The following is a 21,837-nucleotide window of genomic DNA, read 5'->3' on the forward strand; positions in this document are numbered from 1 at the left end:
ATTAAACACCCTTTGTTTCGGGCTAAACATTAAACACAGCAAGCTTAAGCCTTTAACCCAGAACGCAGTGGCATTTTTAAACGTTGTTACTCCGGCCCAGTCAAGTGGTTTCTTTAACATTCACATGGTGTTACATGATTGTTTTCATACACTGCCTCTGTTTCTGAATCATCTCATCTTTCTTCACGGTTCAGTGCCACACCATGTTTGTGCTTTTACCAGCGATTCTGAACAACGTTTCTGAAGTTAATTATTAATGAAGATATTATTTGGCCAGACTCCACTGTTGGTGCTAATCAGAGGTACATATTTTAGTGATGGCAACCTGGGGCCTACTATCAGTTCACAGTCCACAATAAGAAGTGCTGTTTTCTTCCTTGTAAATGGATTACCCCATTTGCCAACAAGTAGCACTAACACCAAATAAAAAAGGTTAATGGCCCAGTCTTTATTGTAAGTATAATGATTCAGGAGCTCTTTCTGCAGCCATGTGAATCAAGTTTATAAATTTATTTGCTTTGGTGTTCTGTTTAAATATTAGACTAATATTAGACTAATTACTGGATTTTCTGTTGGCGTTACCAGCTAAGTAGTTTGCTTTAAGATGCTCTAACATACAGTGATCCACCTTAGTTACACAGATGCAGAGTGAGCACATCCAATGCAAGTTTAAAGCCAGGACATGCAATGGTAAGGAACCAGGCAGAGGCAGACACTTTCTGACGCTGCACTGTATGACTTGGCCTGTTTGGTAAATTAATTACGCTCAGTAAAATGATGTCTGCAGTTACATGTGGGATACATGCAGCAGATGAGAAACCAGTAATTAATAATTTGTATGTCCAGAGAAAGAAATGTGTAATAATTAACCTAATTTCTAATGTCTCCACCAGCTTTACTTACCTGTACGTTGTGGGGTTTAATTGACACAAATAAGCTGACATGGTAGAGGCTGGGTGGCTCATTAGCTAGTTGTGTTGCCTCACAGCAATATATTTTGTTGGATTTGATCCAGATGCTCCAGCTTCCTCCTTCAGTAGGGACACACATAGGGCAGGTGAGCTGTGGACTCCAAACTGCCTCTTGTTATTTTTAATGGGAATGCAAACTGAGCATGTGTGCATATGCAGTAGACTCAACAATGAATTTGTAAATTGATAGATTGTATGTTTTTCTCAGTATGAATGTTACTCTCTCTTTTTTTGAAAGTAGCAAAAATAACCTCACCACCTGAATAACTTAGATGAAATTAGTTTCATAGGCCAAAGAAATGCCAGAAGAATATATCGAAGAACGCTTCACATTTACATTATTAGAATTTGTATGAATCCTCCTCTTGTCTACTTGTTATTCTATAAAACTAATAAATCTTTAATTACGGTTAGGTTTGACATGCTGACACGTTTAGGATTTCTGTGCTGCCCCTGCCTGCTTTAGGTTACGCTGCTGGCAGCAGACTCCACCAGCAAATCATATGACATGGATTAAAGACATAATTCTTTAAACTGCTTTGCATTACGGCATGAACAGGGGTACTCACCATGGATCTGACCAATCGAATGAAGGTAACCTAAGTAAAAGAGCCTGCTCTCAAAGGTATTTTAGACTGCAAGTGTTATTTTGGTCTTATGTTAGTCTAATGTTTCATGTTTCATAAATCGACTTCACAGTAATTCAGATATAAGAGCCATAGAAGCTGTAACACTAAGTGACACCAGCTGGTGAGTGGCTACAAATAACATAAAAAAAGTACTGGCCATAGGCAAAAAACTTGACAGCTTTGTGCTGCAGATTAATTTAGATGTCGTTTCTGAAGTTTGACTTTTGACTTTTGCGAAAATGGCCCCAGATGTTAAGGAACATCTGCAGATACATTGTGCTATACATATGTTGCTATGTGAAAGCAGGGTGTTATGAGACAGAGATTTACAGTCCACTGAGCAACTCTGGTCAAATTTGACTAGAGCTCAATAAGCTGACCATGCATTCCCAGAGACACAGGTGTAGTGACTGGTGCTGATTTTGAATGTGGTGAAACAAACAAAACAATTGACAGTTGGTTTCATAAGATTATGTGAAGTTCACCTCCAACTTCACTCCACGTGGCGATCTGGCCCCGAGGACAGATTCTGTTGGCAGTGAGAAAAGAAACATCTGCTGCTGTTTAACCCTCCCATTAAAACACAGCACACAGTAGAGAGAAAGCAGAGTGTGAATGTGGGAGTGTGGGAGTGTGTTTTTTGTTTGTGTGTGTGGGAGAAAAGGGAGGACAACACTGGACCATTTTGAGTTTACCTTTTACTCCAACCGATAAATTAAAAAATGTCAGAACATTATGGACAATTTTAACAAGGTTTTCTTGTGGTGAAACCCAAACTTAAACACATGTAAGCTAGAGAAGGAGCATCCCGTTGGATCCATTTCCCCCCACCTGGTTTTTAAAAACCTTGAAACAGCAGCTCTTCCAGTTAATGATTGTCCACTGTGGGGAAAGTGTGCACTTACACTGTTGACTCTTATCACCGCTGACCACAAAGCCACTGGAGCAGTATCTCTGAGGCTGACATTAATGGAGAGGGCAGCGTTTTGTTTAAAGAGACAGGTCAATTTCTTTTTTTTTTTTTTTGTCTGCCGTGGAGGAGATAGCAGACACACAGAACCTCTATTCGCACAAATGGAGCTTTAACCCAGTGCATATTTGCTCCAACGTGATTGCAGGCTGCATTTATTGGCCCCGGGCCGTAGCATGAAAAACAGAATTCAGAATTTAATTTCGATGACTAGAACATGTGTTTTCTCTCTCTCTCTCTCTTTTTTAACTCCATGTCCTATACAACACTGTTTGCTTATGTTTGACCCTCTAACATTCCCCACAGCAAATGGTACTGTCAGTTCATGTCAGAGTAAGGTCAACATCCATACTTTAATGGTATATCTTAAACAAAGTTAAAGGAAAGGGACTTTTTGGAAGACTTCACCATTTATCCAAACTGCTGTACTCTGCAGGTCACTAATGGATCATCAACATATGAGTTTCAGGTGGACATCTCCTACAGATGCTCTAAAAATAAGCCCTAAACTCCCCACCAGCCATTCAGGACAGAAGAAGTCACTTGGATGCGTGGTGAAATGCCTCAAATATTTTGGATTGACTCAACACTTGTGTAGCTCTTTCTTCTTCTCGTTATAAACCTCACATTGCCTTCCCAAGGAAACCAGCCTCTGTACAGGCACATGGGCGACCAAGGCTGAATCCCACCAGCTGTACTCTGGTGACAGCACACAGGTTGGCCTGTGGTCAATCAGGTAGCGGTTGAGGTAGCTCTCTTCCAGGCCTATTGCTGTTATGCCTTTAGTTTGGTCCTGAAGAATGAGCATAGAACAGGCACGAGCCAGTTTGTACATTTCAGACACCAACCCGCCATACAGCTCCGAGGTGTAGTAGTAGTCTCCTTCATCCTCTTCCACGCAAGCTGATGAGGCTTCTTCAAATTCGTAAGGGAACGCGTTTCGCGGCCTCCCAAAGAGCTCTGCGTGCAGCGTAGCCACCAGGTCTCCCAGGATTTCCTCTCCCACAGGGGCCACGAACTCCAGGTCAACATCAGCACAGAAGATGTACTCAACCTCTTCGCCAATGTCTCTTATGACATCAGCAACCAGAGCCATCCGCCGAAGAGCCAACCTGTTCCAGCCGGGGAGCTCCGCCACAGGAACCACCGTCATCTGTCGTCCAGGCCCCAGGTCGAGTGGGGGGTCGAGAGTACGAGGGTTGTCTGTGAGAATGTAATAGGTCACAATCTGACCATCGAGAAAGTACATTTCGGCTGAAGAGATGAAACGCCGAACGAAGTGGGCATAAGTTCCCACCACGACGGTCAACAGACCGATGTGAATTTCCTGACTTGCAAGTTTAGCCCTGCGCCGCGCTGAGTTACGCTGGTCGCCCCACACCAAGGGAGCTCCCCATAGCGTCTCCGGGGGAGTTTGTGGTTCTGCTGCCTTGACCAGCGTGTCCATCTTTATTCTTCCCCTGCTCTTTTCCAAGAAATGGTAGATTGGATGTGCCGACTCCACACCGGTTGCAGCTTTACGTCCATGAAGGAAGTCTGAGGAGGCAAAGCATACTTTACTATTTAAACATCATTTTGACCTGCGTAAGACACACATACTCCAATCCAGCTGCTCACATCTGCTCGCTTTATAAACCATGTATATGTTTCGCCATATCTGTAATATTTAAAGGGTATACTGGTTTATAGTAAGCTGCTACAATTCAGACAAAATAAAAAAGTTGACCCTCCTGAAAAGGACTGGAAATAAAAAAAAAACAGTCATTGCTTAGTGCGCAGCTCAGCTGAGGTCACTGTAGGACATGGCAACAAAGCTCTGTTGTACATTTTCCTATGTGTGTGTACTGTCCTGCCAGACAGAGTGTTATATTAGGACATTTCCTTCTGTTCACTTACAAATGATAAGAGACAGGAGAGTACAGCAGAGGACGAGTTGTATTCTGGTTACCCTGACTGCCCCTGTTCGAAGGACAAAAACACAGATGCACACGTAATTTAATAAAAACCAATTCAAGACTCTTCCACTAAAAAAGAATAAGTTCCTTCATACACTTGATGGTTTGAAGGCCAGACCTTATACGACTGATAAAATTATACTAATTTTGATAGAGCACATGCAAATTAGACATACACTACTTCATATTTAACTCTCTGATTTTGCTGCATATGCATCACAAAAAGCATTTGTTCCAGTTCTGAGTTTTAGGAGGGTTAGTATAAAAAAAAGAAGCAAAATGAGAAACAAGTGATACTGAAGTGAATGAGCTGTGACAACTTGAATACACAACGCAAAATTTCCAGCAGTGCCTGAAGACAAATACACGTGAAAGCTAAAGTTAGAGATTTATCGAGAAAGACGGGTATCTGAGCACACACTGGGACTGTCTTGAGATAGAACATGCATGCTCTTTCACCAGCCGCAGAAGTTTTGCACGAATGCGAGTTCTTGAATTAATCAAGGGTTTATTTGGCCTTCATGGAGATAAGCTTTTTTAACGTGTTTGTGTTTGCACTTCATTCTGGCTGGCTCAAGACAAATCTCCTAAAAAACCACGGGCTTCTCGCATGTGCAAATACAGCAGTCACAAATCTGCGACAAAAGATACATGCAGAAGAGGTGGGGCGGTGGCAGTCGTACTAACCTGTAGGCGTCTTGCAGAACATATTTCGAGTTACTGGTGGATAAACACGGAAACCCTTTTCTGAGGACTCTGCTCCTACAGCTCTCTCTCTGGCCGCTCGGGCTGTGTCTTCCTGGAAATGTGCTTATTTTCTTACATTGTCCCTTCGTTTCTCTCCCCTCTCTCTGCTTTTATAATACTTTCCACTCACTTTCCTTCAGATATCTTGTTTCCCCACTCCCCCCTCTCACATTCCATCGCAGACTTTTGCAGTATTCACTTCTGGAGCAGAACCAAAGCAACCAGATGTTTTGGGAACGAGGCAATGGGAGGAGTGGAGAATAAGACACAAAAAGGAAAGGAAAATCATCACATTTATGCAGATAATGAAGAAAAAAAAAAGGACTAACATTCTTTCCCTTAACCCAGGTTTGCCTACTCACCGAAAACTGCACTTTTATTTTACTCAAAGTCTACAATACACCGGGCTTGTGTGTTAGTACTTGTCAGGAGGGTGTTGTACCACTTATGTTCACAAGGTGGTGTTGTGTTCAATACAAAACACAATGTCACTACTGGAATATCACTATGTTCCCTTTTTCTTTTTTTCCGAGTTCACACATTGACAAGAGTCTACGGCTAATCTGAACACTATACATTTACAGCCTCAGTGGCCCCTTCTCCTTTTCAAGGCATCCACTGTCATGCTTTTATAAAAAGTTGAAACACTAGAATCTGTTTAAAAAAATGCTATAGTAATTAATATTTCTTTAATCAACATTTATCAACTGCTCCAATAACGGTGAAGATATTAAAGCCACAGTGCAAGACTAGCAAAAAGGAATGGATGTCTGTTAAGCCTTTTAACATCAGATAAACCTGTCTTTGCCTCTAATAAAGAGAATGGAGAATAAGCAAGTCAACCTAATGGAGAAGCAAGAGTTGTAGCTGAGGTTTTGTGAATTCTGGGCGCCCGCCAGTCAGGAAATATTAAAATAAAATACAGGCGTCTATTGTTAAAAGGGGAAGTTCTAGACTTAAACAACCTCAAATTGCAGAAAGCAGGCACTGGTTTACTTTAGATGGTAGATGGTTTACTTTAGATTGACACTATTTGTGTAACTACACTCTCTTCCAGACAGGGGAGACAAAACTCTTGCTTCACAGCTTTACAGTGAATCCCCATGCCGGTGCCAGAAAATTAATCAGGGGATTAAAAACTCTGTACAAAATTGAAACTCTGCCCAATAACTGTCAAGATTCATCAGTATAGATACATGTGGCGTGATAGACAAGACTGGCAATCACAGAGCTGTGCCGTCAGTGTGTCCATCCATTCATAAAATCCAAAGTGCATTATCCATCTGCACACAGCGCTTGTGTTTCTTCACAAAATACCATTGAGGCATTTTAATGCGTAAGCAATATTGCGTACATTGCACAAGGACTCCATTTCAAAATTAGATTTTTCCTCCTGCTGCAGTCTCATTCGTCAGGACTATGACGTGAAGCAAGCGCAAATCACACCAAAGCCAAGAGCTGTACGCTGGCAGAGACTCAAACACACTCGAGAAGTTACTTTGCAGTTTATTACGATAAATCTCATATAGTTTTTTTTTTTTGTACATCCATACAGAAATCGCAACATAACATTGGTCAGTGTAAACAACTTTTGGACTGAAGTACCAGTCAAAAAAAAACAAAAAGGAGAAAAAGAAACAAAGAAAACAGCACGGGGTACACGAATGAGTGGACAAATTACAGGGCGCGTGAAAAGCGTTTCCCCAAACATCATCTTTTTTTTCCTGTCTCGTTTTTTTGGCAGAGAAGTGGGGCAGGCAGCTCCGAGCTGGGGGATAGAGGCTCTGCAAGGAGACTTCACAACGATTCATGTCACGAATACTTACACACAGCATCTGTAAATTGATCTACACCAAGTAAAGACGGGTATGCAGCTTTTATTACAGCAGATATTAAGGCGTTAAGGACATGAATGCGCTTGAAGGCTGCAGGGCAGAGCCGCTATTCTACAGAGGGTTCTGCAGTGTGATAGGTCCCTTAATACCAAATGAATACCAGAGGAATGATTCGGCTGCAGATATTAACGTCAGAGTGTGTCCAGGATTCACAGAGCTGTCTGCCGTTGAAATATTACAGATTATGAACAAACAGCAATCACTGAATACACAGTTTTGTCCTGTTTTTGTCAGCAAAGAGTTTGGCAGTGTTCATTTGTAGCTACACTTACTTTGTGGTTACTGAGTGAACTGTGCCACGAGAAAATAAACTGTTTAAGGATTTGATACTGTCCATGATATTTCTGTTCCTAATATTTCATAAGCTAAAGAGGATCCTTAGAAAAATAGCTCATTTCTCGATGCAGCATTGTACTCGTACAAAATTAAACAAATTGCACATGTGTGTGTTTTTTTTTAATATATCTAAGACATCCCAGTGTTCTTTCCGTTATTTTATATTTCCATGGTATATTCATGATTTCCGATTTTGAGTAGCCCGTTAGTAGAACTGTATACTTATGAAGTCAATAATCTTTCACACTAAATGCATTTATCTTAATACTTTGAATAGTCCAGAAAACTAATCTGTAGTTTTGTTGACACCCTGAGAATAAACCTTTTGTCAACATATTTTTTAATTTTTTTTTTTTTTTATCTGAATTTAGATTTCCCTCATTTATTTGTGCTGATTGTAATTTGATGGTGTTGTGTCAGGCTTTATGGGTCAATTTGTCCTCCTCTAGTGTGAAACATAAAACGGATGTTGGACATTCTGACGAAAGCTAAAGTAGAAATGGGATTTTTGGATTCGAAGGTGGCGACGCTGTGTTTTCCAAACCATATTACAATCATCGTCTCTGTATAATATATAGTTAATATATAGATACTATTACAAAACTTAGACTCTAAAGGTGACATGCTCGAGCAGGCAGTAAGGAGAAGAGAGACAAGGCCACCATCACCCACCCCCCACACACACTCCACAGGCTCTGGTTTAAATGCTTTTATGCTGTCACTATATGGAGATAGCAGAGAGGTTCTAAATGAGTCCACGGGTTTTGAATCACATTTGGAAACTTTGCATGGGAGAGCAAAGGAATGAAAGAATCAATTAAGAAATGATGATAGGCAAATGAAGGTACGTAGATGCAGCTGGGTGAAAAAAAACAGATCTGAGCGGAGGAGTTCTCTTTTCTATGTTTCTTCTCCTCCAGTCTCGTCCCTCTTTGCCTTGTTCCTCTGCTCCCAAACCACGCTTCATCTCTTCCTCCTGGACCTCCGCCACTCCGCTTCCCAGAGGGGTTTCACTTGCGATCATCGTCCAGCATCTCAAAGAGGGCCTGCAGCAGTCGGTCATCTCTGTGCCTGTACGGCTTGTTGCTGTAAAAGCCATCGCTGTAGTCACTGTACACGCTGTCGTCGTTGCCACGGTACTTGTTGATCATGTCCAGAGCCTGGTATAGCTTCTGAGGTGGGAGTCTCGTAGAGGGAGGTGAGATGCTCTGGCTTGACTGCAGCTGCTTCCTCCAGGCGGAGGAGGCCCTGGCCACAGCCTGAGATTGCTGTAGGGCCGGGGTCTGTTGGTTGAAGGCCGTCTGCAGGAGACGAATCAGAGCCAGAGAGGGGGTGAAAGGAGAATTCGAGAGCTCTTTGGGTTCTTTCTCTGGATCGGAAGGAGAAGAAGCTTTTGCAATCTCAGTCTTCTGAAGTGAATGGGCCTGTGTGGGCTCCTATATCGCCAGGCAGAGAAAAACAAGACAGGATATTGGTTTATAACGCTATCAGTGAGATAAAAATCTTCTTCAGAATGGACATCTAGATCTATTAGAGTAGTCCTCAGAGACAGGCACAATAGACCCTAAATTAAACACAGACTGCCACTGTACTGATCAGTTTAACTGATCTAAAACTGAGGATGCACTTAAATTAAACTTATTATTGATTGATTCCTTCTCGCATCCATATCACCTGCACTTTCAAACTTTGGTACATTTGTGCTCACCTCCATCATGTCATCCATATGTTCCACTCCACGGCGGTCATTCTGCACAGCATTGTAAGGAATGTACACTCGAGGTTTCTTCATGTGCTCTGGTTTCTCTGACGTGCCGTGGAGAATCAACTTCCAGTTTAAAATCCGTCCCTCATTCTCCATACGGCCTGACTGTGATAGGGAATAAGGTTGGTTTAATCTCAGGTAAAAAAAAAAAAAAGAAAAAAAAAAAGAGAATTAACGACTTGTGGCTGCCTGCAACCAAAAAGGACTGGACTGTGGTGTAGATATTTGCATCAAGCATTGTCATAATCAGTACCTGACAAGTTAATGCCAAAAACTTGAACCCTTGACTAAAGGTGTTATATATACAGTAGTGGGCCATCAGGGTAGGCAAGGCCTTCTCTGTTGGCCTAAAAAAATATCTGAATAACAGACTTAATTATATATTTGCCATGAATACCTATTAAATAATTCATAAAGGTCTTTTTCACTTCCTTTCATAGCTTTTCCTCTGGTTGCGCTGCTTCCAACTGTGTATTTTTATATAAAAGCTCTTGTCCAATCACATTTTAGCCATGATTTATTGCTAGGGTCACAGAAATCTGCCTGGAGGCCTTCAGAATCAGTTCTGCAGAAACAGTGTTAATAAGTGCTGATCAGACTGTTGCTTTAACCAAATCAGAATTTGAGTTGAGGACACCAGGGCCTGCTAACAGGAGTACAGTAATGTCATCGTATTCACAGCCTTTGATTGGATAGTCAGAGTGGCTAGCCATAGCTAGTGAACTGCATCTGTTGTGAGCTGGACGAGGAAAAATATAGTTGTGTTGATTTAATAGATGTTTTGTCACCTGTGGCTGTAAGAGGAGATGAATGGATTTGTTTGAGAAATTACTGTCAAAGTAATTTTCAAGACGGACTTTTCAAGAAAATTTATTAAGAAAGGTCAGGTAACTACAGAAAAGGATTTGACAGCCCCTTTCATTTCCACTGACTAAGAGCAGTGCACCTGGCTCAGGCTCAGAGGAAAACTCTAAATTATTTCTTAATCGTGAGTAAAATTAATTATATTTACTTATTTTATGTATCTTTATACCATTTTATTGTGTCGACATTGATGCTACTACTGGATTTGACGTATGTGACTGATGGCTGCAGTGAGAGAAGCACTGAAGGCTTAGGTGGAAAATGCACGGCCCGCCACTGTATGTACATAATCCCAAAGTACACAAGTACAAATTGCAAATTATTTACACCAGACAGTACTTTGGTGAACAGGCTGCACCACAAAGATTTGTTATGAGTTCTCTATTTTGCTATTTCCTTACAAATTTTTGTATGAAACTAGGGAATACTTGTTTCAAATTACAAGATTAAATTAAAAGATTAGCCTGGAAGCAAGTCCAACAAATCTTTGTGGGATAAAGTTAGTAAGGGAGTCCCTCTGATTATGCCCTGGCAATGATCTGCTGGACCAATCAAACTGTTTGGGTGGGCTTTAGGTGGGCATGGATGGAAAAGTAACAACAACACTGTCATACACTTCATATGTAGCTGATTACAACTACTTGGCTCTGATTAGTTGTTGCGCTATTCAGATGCATGCAGAGTTTCTTTTGTCTGTACCAGTTGAAACATGTCCCATAATCAAATTCCAGTGGTGTGTAACCTGACTCATATTCAGAAGAACTGAGTGTGGCTACGCTAGGCTAGAGAAAGACTCTAAATATATGTGTAACTCACAGTATCTGTGATCTTTAGGGTCCACGTCCCGGTGGGATCTTCTCCCCATGTATGGACAGACATAAAGTCCCAGTTCCTGAAGCCGTTAGAGGACGTGTCCCTCTCTCTCTCTGCCAGCAGCACCGTGCTGGTACCTGGAACAAAATGCAAAGGAACAGACCATTTCAGAGCTTTGTTGCTTATATGGCATTGGTTTGTATTCACTTGTGTATGTGTGCTTGTCTCTAACCAGCTGGGGAGGTGAGTGTGATGTGCAGGTCTCCTCTCCTGGTGTATTCAATGCTGGCCTCCACCTGCACGTGCTCCAATGAGCGGACTGCGTTCTCCTGCCCTGCACAGGCTTTGGTTGGAATCTCTATAGTGATCTCCCCCGCTGCTTTAAGTTCCCTGTGGGGTGCATTAAAATAGCAGTGAATGAGACACAAACACTCACCATCACAACGCTCTAGTCTGTCGTATGTCCAGTCCACTTGTATGTTCTCATTATTGCATCTGTTAAAACATTGAACCTGCAAACATTCCATATTATAGTATAGTTTGTTCAAATGGCAGTCATATAATATGCATATGCAGATTTGGAAACCTTTGGTCTTCATTTGCGGAAAAAAAAAACTAAACAAAACAACAACAACAACAACAACAAAAAAAAAACAGGTAATCCCCATCTCTCCCAGACATGAATGAAAGGATTTCCGTGTTCAAGCTGGCACAAAGCTGGAGGGGGTTGTGGAGCACTAAGCATTGACGGAAATGTAGAGCCAAATCCTTGGGATTAAACCAGGATGTAGTAAGGTAATGGGGAAACTGGGTGTTGGTGCTATTGAGTCCCGTAATCCAAAGCAAATTGCAGAGTGGACATTTAAAGGAACAAAGGGCTCTGTTCACCTTAGCATCTGTTGAGGATATCAGAAGTTTTAAAGACAAAGCACAGCAGCTTTTTCTCTCAGTATACTCAAAACTTTAGTGCAAAGAAAGAAATTAATTGTAAACGGTTGAACCTATTCCACGTTTCTCTTAGGTTGACAGCTTTAGGATTTGCATATTTAATCCTACTGTATAACAGCTATTAATTATCATTGTGATTGAATGATTGGAATCCGGTTCAAATGATCACAGCTGTCATGATTTAAAAGGCACTTTAATTCATTTTCATGGCACAGAAAGCTGCCCTGGGCTTAAGACTTGTCATTGTCATGACGAACAGCAACAGATGCGTCTTTAATAACACAGATGGTTTTGTTGGGTTGCTTTGCTGAACCCAAAACGTCAGGACAAAAAGAATTAAAGGTCTCTCTCGGTCTCTAAAATTAGACGTCAAAATGTAGCATACTGTGTCCGAAACCTAACCTTGACCAACTCAACGTGAACACATTTTATTCATTATTATCATGAATATAATTAATTATTGCTGATTAGTGAGAAACACCAGAGAAGACCAGAGAGATGGTCAGACAGAATCAGGTAGAAAAGGCGTCACATACCTCGGCTGGAATGAATCATCCCTGACGATGCATTGCTTCTTCTCTGGCACATGCTTCCAGGTGGCCGGGTCAGCAAGGTCCACCAGGGCTTTGGCATTGAGGAGGCCGAAGCCGAAGCGGCTGTTCACCATAAGTCCTGCTCCGTTCCTCTTCCAGCCCGGGTTATTGGCCAGAGGATCAAACTCCGAGGTCCAGACCACAATGTGCTGCAGGTCTCTCCAGGTAAGATCAGGACTGACGTAGGAAGCAGATCAGTGATTATTTTACGATCATCGCTGGGCATTCATCCGTTTTTGATTACTTTACGTAATATTTCGATTGTGCGGCTAAGTTACAGTGTTACATACTTTTGTTCCAGCGCCAGGGCAAATATTCCTGCAGCCAGCGGAGCAGAGGCAGAAGTTCCGGTGTGAGTCTGAGTGCACTCGTTGTGCAGATCAGCACTTGTCTGAAAACAAAGAAAGATTGTTTAAGTTAAAATAACCTTGATTAAAATACAATGTGATGTGACCTAGCGTCAACAGGCTGCTTACAATCCTCTGGTCAGTGTAGTCTCCACTGCTGTACGCTGTAGCCAGAGTGGAGGAGCACTTCTCAGCGTACCACGGGGACAGGCCCTGCTGGGAGGCGCTGCTGATTGAGATAGTGTAGATGCTGTCCGTGTAGCCGTCGCAGTCACAGTTATCTCCCTGGCGTCCACCATTACCTGATGCCCAGACAAAGATAGATCCTTTCCCACCACGGCCCTACGGGAAGGCGTAACAGAGAAAAGAAAATGCTAGATGTGTTTCTTTGTCAGATGCTGCCCTGTAGCTTTTACTGCAGCTTATTTAATGTGCAGTATAAAATGCACACAAAAGCTGACATGACATAATTATAAAATGTGAGGGTTTAAGAAATCCTTTGGACGTGTGCTGTGAAATAATGTGTAGTCAACTTAACCTCCTGAGTCCCAGCATCCTCATGTGGGGACGTTAAGTTTTAGGTTTGTGGCAGCTTGTTCTGCTTCATTTAAACTTTTATCCTCATAACTAGTTAGTGTAAAAGCATGATAGTGGGCATTTCAGCTGATCAAGTAACAAAAGTGGACAAGGTACAAAACCTCATCAGATTTTGCTGCTGGAACATGTTTATTTATGCTTATTAACGTTTCTAGTTTAATATGACATTCAAATTTAATCAATAGTAACAAGCTATAATTTCGCTAATTAGCAAGTACTCGATTGTTGACACTTCATTATTTGCAATTCTGCTTTTGCACATGGAAATGAACAGTTTTATATTTTGTTGCATATTGGTGACTTTATCATAATGAGTTGAAATAATCCCACATGAAGACATAAGTTTTTCCAAAACCTACTTCCTGTTCAAAGACAATGCTTACTTTTTATAGTTCTTCAGTCCAACTAATCTCAAATAAAGAAATAAAAATGCATACCAACCCAAAGAAAAGCTCAGGCCTCAGGAGTTTAATGTTTTCACGCTAGCACGTTGCCACATTAAATAATCACCTGCCCAATGCAAATCTCTTCTAATGACAATACCCGATGGCACTTTGTCATTCAAATCTTTATTCATAGCAGCTCTCTCTCTATATTGCTTTCATTGATTCTGTTCTATCTGATTCCCATCACAGCAGCAGGTCTCAGCTCCCATTAGGAACAGATCACATCAACTGAATGTGAGCACAAACTGCCTGTTATATCATTTACCTGCTGAATACCATATTCAAAAGCCTTCTGGGCCAGACGGCCGGGGCCCTCCACCGTCTTGCCATCATCGTTGGGTCCCCAGCTGGCGCTGTAGATGTCCACGTGGTTCGGATTGAACCCAATAGAGCTCGCTTCAATGGCGTCAGTCACAATCCCATCCAGCATACGAATCCCTGAGCAGAGAGATAAAAGCAAAGGAATTGAATTTGAAGGAAGGAATTCTTCCTTCTTCCTTTAAATGCATGAAGTTAATAAAATCTCGTTACCTCCAACCTTGGCGTTGTACGCCACTCCGACCCCACATTTATTGTTGTCTGCCTGCATTGCAATCTCCCCTGCACAGCGAGTACCATGCCTGAGAGGAAATGATGCATGTTATTGAAACTTTATCGCTTGTGTTTGTAAAAGAACGGCATGATGTTCCGTGTTTCCTCACAGATTATTCTGAGCCGTTTTACTTGCCAGAACGTAAACATCATCGAACACGATCCTTAATTCACAATTAGAGCAGAAAATATTGATACTGGTGTCACATGCCTCCTCTGAAAGCTGAGAACCTCTGGTTGATTGGCTCTGTAATTATTCATCTGGGAGACTTTGCACAGTGGAGTGTTCTGATAACAAAGCTGGATTGTTGGCAGTGAAATGTGTGAGAGTGGGGGAGGCATTTTCCACTGTTTTCTAATCAACTTCCAGGGTTTTATCTCATCAGAGAGAATCAGTTTTAATACGGAGACTAGGCGTGTTTGTTATCGCACTGGGGTGCACCCTGTGAACGGCAACCATGGTGAAGAAACATGACCGCTGCAAAGACTATTCCAAGGGAGCAGAAGCATTAACTGCTAAAATCTGGTGCATATTCATATTTATGGAAGGCCTGCAAATGTTTTCAGCGCACTTACTTGTTTTCATTGGTGGAGTCGTATCGGGGGAAAGGGTCTGGGTCGTTGTCGTTGAAATCATAGCTGGCTGCGGCGTCCTTCGGGGAATAAAACAGAAAGACAGTGTTGACGTCAGGGCGCATCAGTGACGGAGGCTTCAAACACCTATTTGTCGGGGGCCGTGCTGCTGTCATGGTGACACATACGGCTGGTGTTGAGAGAAGACATTGATGTGAAAAGACACACAAGTTCAGCATCTGCTGAAACACTGAGGCCGCTTCAATACGAAGGTTGTGTCACCGGATTCATGTCACTGCAGTGTATCTTTTGTGTTGCCTCGTGTGTCTGTTTTTGTCACCCCTGTCGTTCCTCTACGCTAGAATAAACATATCAAAATATACAAATTGTTTAACAGATATAGCTTTCATTTCCTCTCAGTTTGTGATTCACCGTAATTTTAGAATTACTTCTATTACGTTATGCCGATGCTGCTCACATGCTTTGATTGTTAAGGGCGAGCATCTCGGCTGATTGATCCTCTCTGATTAATCAGCGCTAACTTGATTACAGAGGGAGTCGTTTCCATCAGCGCTGTTGTCATACATTATCTCTCTTCTTCCATTTCTCCTTCCTCCTTTTGCTCTGGTGCGGCAGTGGCAGCTGCCTTCTGAGAGAATAGAGGCGCTGCTTGAAACCACACCACAGATGGGGGGGCTTTTTAAGGGTTTTAGAGTTCCTCTTGACGTGAGAAACGTTGAAGAGCTCCCATTCAGGCACGCTCACTCTCACTGACTTGTAATTGTCTACATCCCCTTCCAGGCTGTCAAAACATTATTGGAGGAATGCGAAAGATGAAAAAAATGATATAGCTCTGAAGCCAAGTTTTAGTCATAAAATTGTGGAAACACGAGCCATTATTAGAATTTTTTACACATATGAGTTAAAAGCAGGCATCGTGGTATGGATGATTTATTGCTGCCGTTATAATTCGCCCTGTAAGGTGTCACCAGCAGCGTTGCCAAGGCAACAGCAGACCCAGACGACGGAGGCTGTCTCCATGGAAACGGTGTCTTACGTAGTTGGAGTAGATGTCTGTGTGGTTCCACTCCAGCCCGTCATCGAGGACGGTGATGACCACTCCTTTCCCCGTGATGCCTTTCTGCCACACGGGGATCACGTGCAGGTCGAGCTTCGGCAGCGAGGAGGACGTCCGCGTGTCTTGCTGGAGGCGGAAATACCACAATAAGTACCGTGCAAGTTACGCGTCTGCAATTCACAACTGAACTCAATTATCTCTGACCACTTCATCCAAACAGGCCGTTGAAGTATTATCATATACGCTAAAAAGGTCAGCTAACGTAGGGTGTCCCGGCCTTTCGAGTCTGACCTTTACAGAAATTCGTCACCGGATTTTCCTTTGACGGGATCTGAGTCCACTTCTACTGCATGGCCACTTTCAGGCAGATTGCCTCTAGAAGGTCATAATATTTCATCCTTTTGTGCTCTCCGCTGCTGAAACTCTACTGATTAATACAGCCCTTGAGATGCCTTAAAGTGCCTCCAGATGTACTGTGTTTTTCTGACTTCACTCACATTCAATCCCCATGTCGGATTATTTGGAAATCCATCTCTGAGGCTGTATAACATTACACAGTGTGGGTTGTGCCAAGCTTGTTTTGAAAGGAAATATTGGCAGCATGTAGGAAAGAGTCCAAAGGGCTGATGCCTGCCTGCCTGCCTGCCTGCTTGGGAAGAGTATGATGCAGAGCAGGAGACGGCTAAGGCTAAAAAAAGAACTCTGCTCTTTGTGCGTTATGCACAGACACTGCAGAACGCCACCCCAAGACGTGACTCATCCCTCTGATGTATTGCGCCCTCCTTAACTTCCACTTTGATTTCCCGTTTTCACCCCATCCTCTCATCACATATTGCACCTCTGTCTCTCTCTGTGGACAATCCCTGCTGATGCCGCGAATTAAACACAAATCACAATTCAAGCCGATATCGTATCACACATTTTACACAATGTGTTTCGATAGCAACTTGAAACCAGAGAAGGCTCCCTCTCCCAGCCAGCTCATATGTGCGGTTTGCTAGTTTTGGTTTTACATCAAATGACTCACTTGTTGATGCTGGTGGGAGCTGGGGGGGCTCTCGGTGCCCTGCCATGAACGGATTTTGCCCGTGCACCACAGCAAGCGCACGCGCAAACAAACACAGCAGCTTACGCAAGTCTCTCTGCATATATAATGACTGAATGGACACACGGAGCACAAAGAGATCCCTCGATGCACAATTAACATAGACTGACACTTGCGCAGCCATGGACACAAACACACACCCACACATTCACCCGGGCCACGCAGGCAGGAGGAATTTTAAACTACAAGTATGAGTCACTCCCCGGTTAGATTCATGCAGTCACCCACTTGCCATAGACGGAGACACTCATCCTGTCCATAGGCTCAGCACCGACTCCATCACAGAGCTCCACCTTCACTGTAATATCAGTGATCATCTGTGGCCGGTGTCTTGTAACCTCTCAGTCTGCGTGCTACTCTCCTGCATTATCACATACGTGTCCTCATTAGTAAGTACTAGAGATAAAATTATACCATTTCACCGCACAGACTGACGTACGCAGGCGACACCTGAGACCCGTGTTTTATTTGTCTCTGCATTTCGTCCCCGTCAAATGGATAAAGAGAATAAATCACAGCGCTTCAGACGGTCGGTTACGTGGCCCCGGCCGTGACACAGACACGGGCTGATGTGGAAATACACTAAGTGGCACTTTAAGGCCAATTCCATTAGAGCCATCATCCCTTATGGGCAAAAATGATTCATCTCAATTTGTTTTCCTATTCCCCACAAGCGTGTGACTCATGTTCGGTTAGTGCAGGTGCAAAGAAGGAGTCGATGCCGGGAGAGGGTAATGCGAATCTGACTCGCACAGCCAAATGCACACACACACGCACGCACACACATTAGGTTCCTCACTTTTGGCCAAATCAAACACAGACATCCAGAGTTCGCGTTAGCGTGTGGTGATCTCTTTTTTAGGCCCTTAAAAGCCTAAGTCATCATCGTTTACCAGTTTGAGTCATATGATAATTTTGATAACGATTGAAAAATTACAACATTCATTAAATCAAATGAATTGTGATTGTTGCATGTTGATAATTATTGCAGCATGACATGATACATGGTGGGACCTATATTTCATCATGGACTCATTCACCGGTTATGTGTCTGTTAACATTATGGTCAAAAGCATTTTTTAAGCAAGTATGCCAAACACCACCTGCTTCAATTATGAACATATATTGGCTGCTTTTGTCTCCCTAAAAAGATTAAATTATTAAACAGGTAGTAGATGAACTCATTCCTAATGCAATTCATCTGCATTCAACTAGTGTTTACATTGTGTTTCCATGTGCTGTGGATCAGTGGGACAGTTGCTGAGTTAATAGTAAACTTACCGATGAGTAAAAGGAAGGCAGCTGCATCTACAGTCTACAGTTCTCTGCTACTACTCGGCCTCAGTGGGCTAAACTGTCCCATTCAGGGTAAATTGGGACTTAGTGCTCCACTCCACACCATCCTGCTGGATTATAGTCCCTCATTTCCACGAGGGACTGGATAACCAATTAAGCAAATGGCTCTTTTGGCTGAAACTGCTTGATAGCATGCTATTGTTTTTGTTTTTTTTCTGTTGTTTATCGAAAAGTAGAAACTGTTTGTCTTTGAAATACCTGACACACGTATACATACATACATACATAAAATCCTACTGACAAACCAGTGTGTGAAAATACACATGCCGTCCATAGACTCAAAGCATTTGAGGGCCTTGTGAAGGTGCATGTGGAGCTGTCCACATGCACTCCACGGCTTTAGTGTCTCAGGAGAGAGCAGACCGGCTGCATGCAAGCAGAAGGCCAAACCAGGCCCCCAGTAAACAACACATGACCAGCAGGGTGGATAGCAAACCTACATCTGACGTGTGTAGCTCTGGTAAGTAAATAATGTTCATCAAGGCATTCTGGAGACTCACCAGATACCACTGCTGGTTCCACATGGGATCATCAAACAGCTTGTCCACCGGGCAGTCCCTACACTCCCTGAGGGACGCCCGCTTGTTGCGGCGCTTCTCGTACTGCTGCTCTGCCCACAGCACCTGTGGAAACAGATGAAGGCATTTGAATTCTCACCCATTTAAGCAGCAGATATAATAAAAAGAACAATAAAAAAAAGAATAAAGTGCACTCACTCGATCGTCCTCTGACAGCTGCCTGGTGACGTGCTCGGCGCTGCGTCTCGCTCTGCTAGGATGTCTGCGGTGTTTGAACAGGAAATGGTCTTCCAGGGCCCCAATCTGCAGAGGCGATGAGAGAAGGTCAGAGTATTTTATAGGAAATTACATAATGCCAGCCATCTGGTCACTGGGACCCTGTGCGGTGTCACCTGTGCTCCAGCATTGAAAACTATATTATTAGAAATCTGGCAGTTTTTAGTTTTTATTTCTATTTATTCCGGACAAAAACAAAGAAAACATGCAAACTGTATTAGTTGCACTGACCACATTAGAGATGTGGACATGTGTAACATGTGTCCATGCTAGACCGAACCAATCATCATATGAAACCCCTTTTTCTAACGACTCCTGGCTGAAGTGTGCGCTCTAAATTAATGTCACGGAAGAAGACCGCCCGCTGTGTGCCAGGCTCCATTACACCTAGATCAGTTAATCATTGACCAGTGACGTTCAGAGCCATAACAAGTAATGAGCAGTTCTTATAATTTAGAGGCAACCTGTTTGTCTAAGCTGAAATACTGGGAAAGACGGGGAAATGAAAAGCAGGTATGGTTTATCAGAAGTATGTAAACAGTGAGTCACGGCTTCATTAAATCCCTGTGCTGTGATGTAGCAGCGTGCTGAAAATAGACTTGTGTGCTTTTGGGCTATTAGAGAGGCAATGCGTTTCCAGTCTAATGGCCTTATCAAGCATAACAGAATGACTGATACAGCTATTGCCTGCACTGCTGTTACAACCGCAGCTCATACCGCGAGATCAACTAACACCATGAATCACTTAGTCTCTGAGTGTGTTTTAAATGGCTGATAAACGAAAGATCTCATTTACTGTCGTCAAATAAACACTGTAAACGCACAGTTCTTAGTGAAGCTTTTATTTTGTCTGAGCTGGATGCTTGGATCCGGGGCGTTGGTGCCTACCTGTCGGACCAGTTCGTAGTTCAGTTCTTTGGCGATCGCCTCCGCAGCGGACAGTCCACCTGGGATCTCCACAGCCCACTCGTTCAGATACTGCCTGTCCGCGTAAGAAGACTCCAGCGACCGGGGAACCACGGAGCAGAGGACGGCAAGGACACAGCACATCACCGCTGGACGACATCTCACTTCCATGTCAGAGCAAATTCAACCAGATGAGAAAAAAATTATAATATCTAAATAGAGCTATGTGTGTGTGGATATGGATCCAACAAAAAAAAGCAGCCACACACAGAAAAAAAAAACTTTCAAATGACAAATGGTGTTTAACAATAAGCAAAGAAAGCTCCTTTCAGTTTAATCCTGAAGACACCGCTGGCTGAGACAGAGGCTGAACGTGAAACTGCGCGTTATTGGTCTGCCAAGGAGAGGAAATACTGGAGAGGGGGAGGGCTGGCGTGTGCGCTGCATGCGTGCGTGTGTTTGGTCGCGATGGGGGATTGAGGGGTGGGGTGCTCACACGTCAAATTACTGGTGCTCTGACGTCAGTTTGTCGTCTACCTTTGGTTAGATGTGAGTTTGAGGAGCCAGAGGGAGAAGGTCTCGGGGAGGGGGAGATGTGACTAAAAATACCTCCCAGTTTGTCCCAAGAGTAGTGGAAGGAGGAGGAGGAGACACCAAGAAGAAACGCAACAATAAAACGCATCCTAAAGGATCTTGTTGGGTGGTTTGCTTATCATTGTAGATGATTATCAGGTTGTGCACCGTCTTTCTCACGCAACCCGCATATAAGCTGCTTGAGGCAGTGTGTGGAATATTATTTCACCAAAGCTTGACTTTGCGCCACAGCTTATGGATGAAGGAAATCTGTCCTAGTCCACAAAACACGTCTCTCCGCCTTCAGTGATCACGACACCAGGACGAAGAGAGATGGGAAGAGAAAGAGAGAGGCAGAGAAAGAGGGAGAGATTTCAGCACCGCGGACAGCTCCTCTTTCACACCGCTGACTCACATCAGGAGATGAGATGAAACTAAAACCAAACACAGGGAAGGGATGAAAAATGGCCATTCCATCATCTGAACAGCGTATTCAGTTTGTGTGGCAATCATCTATGCGATCCGAAATAGATTTAGAATATTGGGATTAAAAATAAACCCGGTCATAATATGAATGGATGCCTCCTGAGAGAGATACATTATCATACGTTACATAACTGAAACATTATTAAAGAAGTTAAAGGTTCAGGAACAAGAAAGTGGTTCATGTCATTTTACTTAATGGGAATCCTCAATGTTTAACCTCAATGCTCCACTAAATCTGAAGAACATCATCTACCCACACACCCCCACCTCCCCCATCCTATCCCCTTGACCCCTTTCGTCCCTCACATCCTGTCCACTAATAAACTTCCTTGCTTATTTTAAGGCATGGCCTTTGTAAAGGAGCTGTAACAGGTGAGCACAGGTCCTCTGTTTGTGTGATCTTAATTGATCTATTAATTATCTGGTTAGTATAATGGAGTAAAATATATACATGAAAACTGAATTTGTGTTTCTATGCTGCTTGACGTGCAACGGTGAT

At 43.0% G+C, this 21,837-nt stretch overlaps 2 protein-coding genes across 3 annotated transcripts; both read right to left on the reverse strand.

Moving 5' to 3' along the window:
* Positions 1–2,283: 2,283 nt before the first annotated feature.
* LOC125006869 (globoside alpha-1,3-N-acetylgalactosaminyltransferase 1-like) lies at positions 2,284–5,450 on the reverse strand. 2 transcript variants are annotated; one of them, XM_047583334.1, is made up of 3 exons: positions 5,213–5,446; positions 4,467–4,529; positions 2,284–4,106 (listed from the first exon to the last, which is right to left on the reverse strand). In XM_047583334.1, exons 1-3 carry the CDS (start codon positions 5,232–5,234, stop codon positions 3,154–3,156), a joined length of 1,038 nt encoding a protein of 345 aa, XP_047439290.1. In that variant the 5' UTR covers positions 5,235–5,446; the 3' UTR covers positions 2,284–3,153. The 2 variants fall into 2 exon arrangements, with proteins under 2 accessions (XP_047439290.1, XP_047439291.1); XM_047583335.1 differs by lacking the exon at positions 4,467–4,529 and having other exon boundaries at positions 5,213–5,450.
* Positions 5,451–6,876: 1,426 nt separating this feature from the next.
* pcsk1 (proprotein convertase subtilisin/kexin type 1) lies at positions 6,877–20,686 on the reverse strand. Its single transcript, XM_047583642.1, has 14 exons — positions 20,262–20,686; positions 19,296–19,400; positions 19,080–19,202; positions 16,098–16,244; positions 15,044–15,120; positions 14,408–14,496; positions 14,142–14,314; positions 12,963–13,175; positions 12,777–12,877; positions 12,430–12,663; positions 11,178–11,335; positions 10,949–11,082; positions 9,212–9,373; positions 6,877–8,939 (listed from the first exon to the last, which is right to left on the reverse strand). Exons 1-14 carry the CDS (start codon positions 20,448–20,450, stop codon positions 8,514–8,516), a joined length of 2,331 nt encoding a protein of 776 aa, XP_047439598.1. The 5' UTR covers positions 20,451–20,686; the 3' UTR covers positions 6,877–8,513.
* Positions 20,687–21,837: the final 1,151 nt, after the last annotated feature.

The sequence above is a fragment of the Mugil cephalus genome, chromosome 4, assembly GCF_022458985.1.
Source record: "Mugil cephalus isolate CIBA_MC_2020 chromosome 4, CIBA_Mcephalus_1.1, whole genome shotgun sequence".
NCBI lineage: Eukaryota > Metazoa > Chordata > Actinopteri > Mugiliformes > Mugilidae > Mugil > Mugil cephalus.

What these genes read in the sequence shown, in the direction of transcription:
- pcsk1 (XM_047583642.1), bottom strand. Translation starts at nt 20,450, where the DNA reads ATGGAAGTGAGATGTCGTCCAGCGGTGATGTGCTGTGTCCTTGCCGTC. An exon ending in AGCTGTCAGAGGACGATCGA is followed by an intron (nt 19,203 to 19,295) that starts GTGAGTGCACTT and finishes CTGTTTCCACAG; the next exon opens with GTGCTGTGGGCAGAGCAGCA. An exon ending in ACTACACTGACCAGAGGATT is followed by an intron (nt 12,878 to 12,962) that starts GTAAGCAGCCTG and finishes CTTTGTTTTCAG; the next exon opens with ACAAGTGCTGATCTGCACAA.
- LOC125006869 (XM_047583334.1), bottom strand. Translation starts at nt 5,234, where the DNA reads ATGTTCTGCAAGACGCCTACAG. An exon ending in GTTCTGCAAGACGCCTACAG is followed by an intron (nt 4,530 to 5,212) that starts GTTAGTACGACT and finishes TCCTTCGAACAG; the next exon opens with GGGCAGTCAGGGTAACCAGA. An exon ending in TCTCCTGTCTCTTATCATTT is followed by an intron (nt 4,107 to 4,466) that starts GTAAGTGAACAG and finishes TTGCCTCCTCAG; the next exon opens with ACTTCCTTCATGGACGTAAA.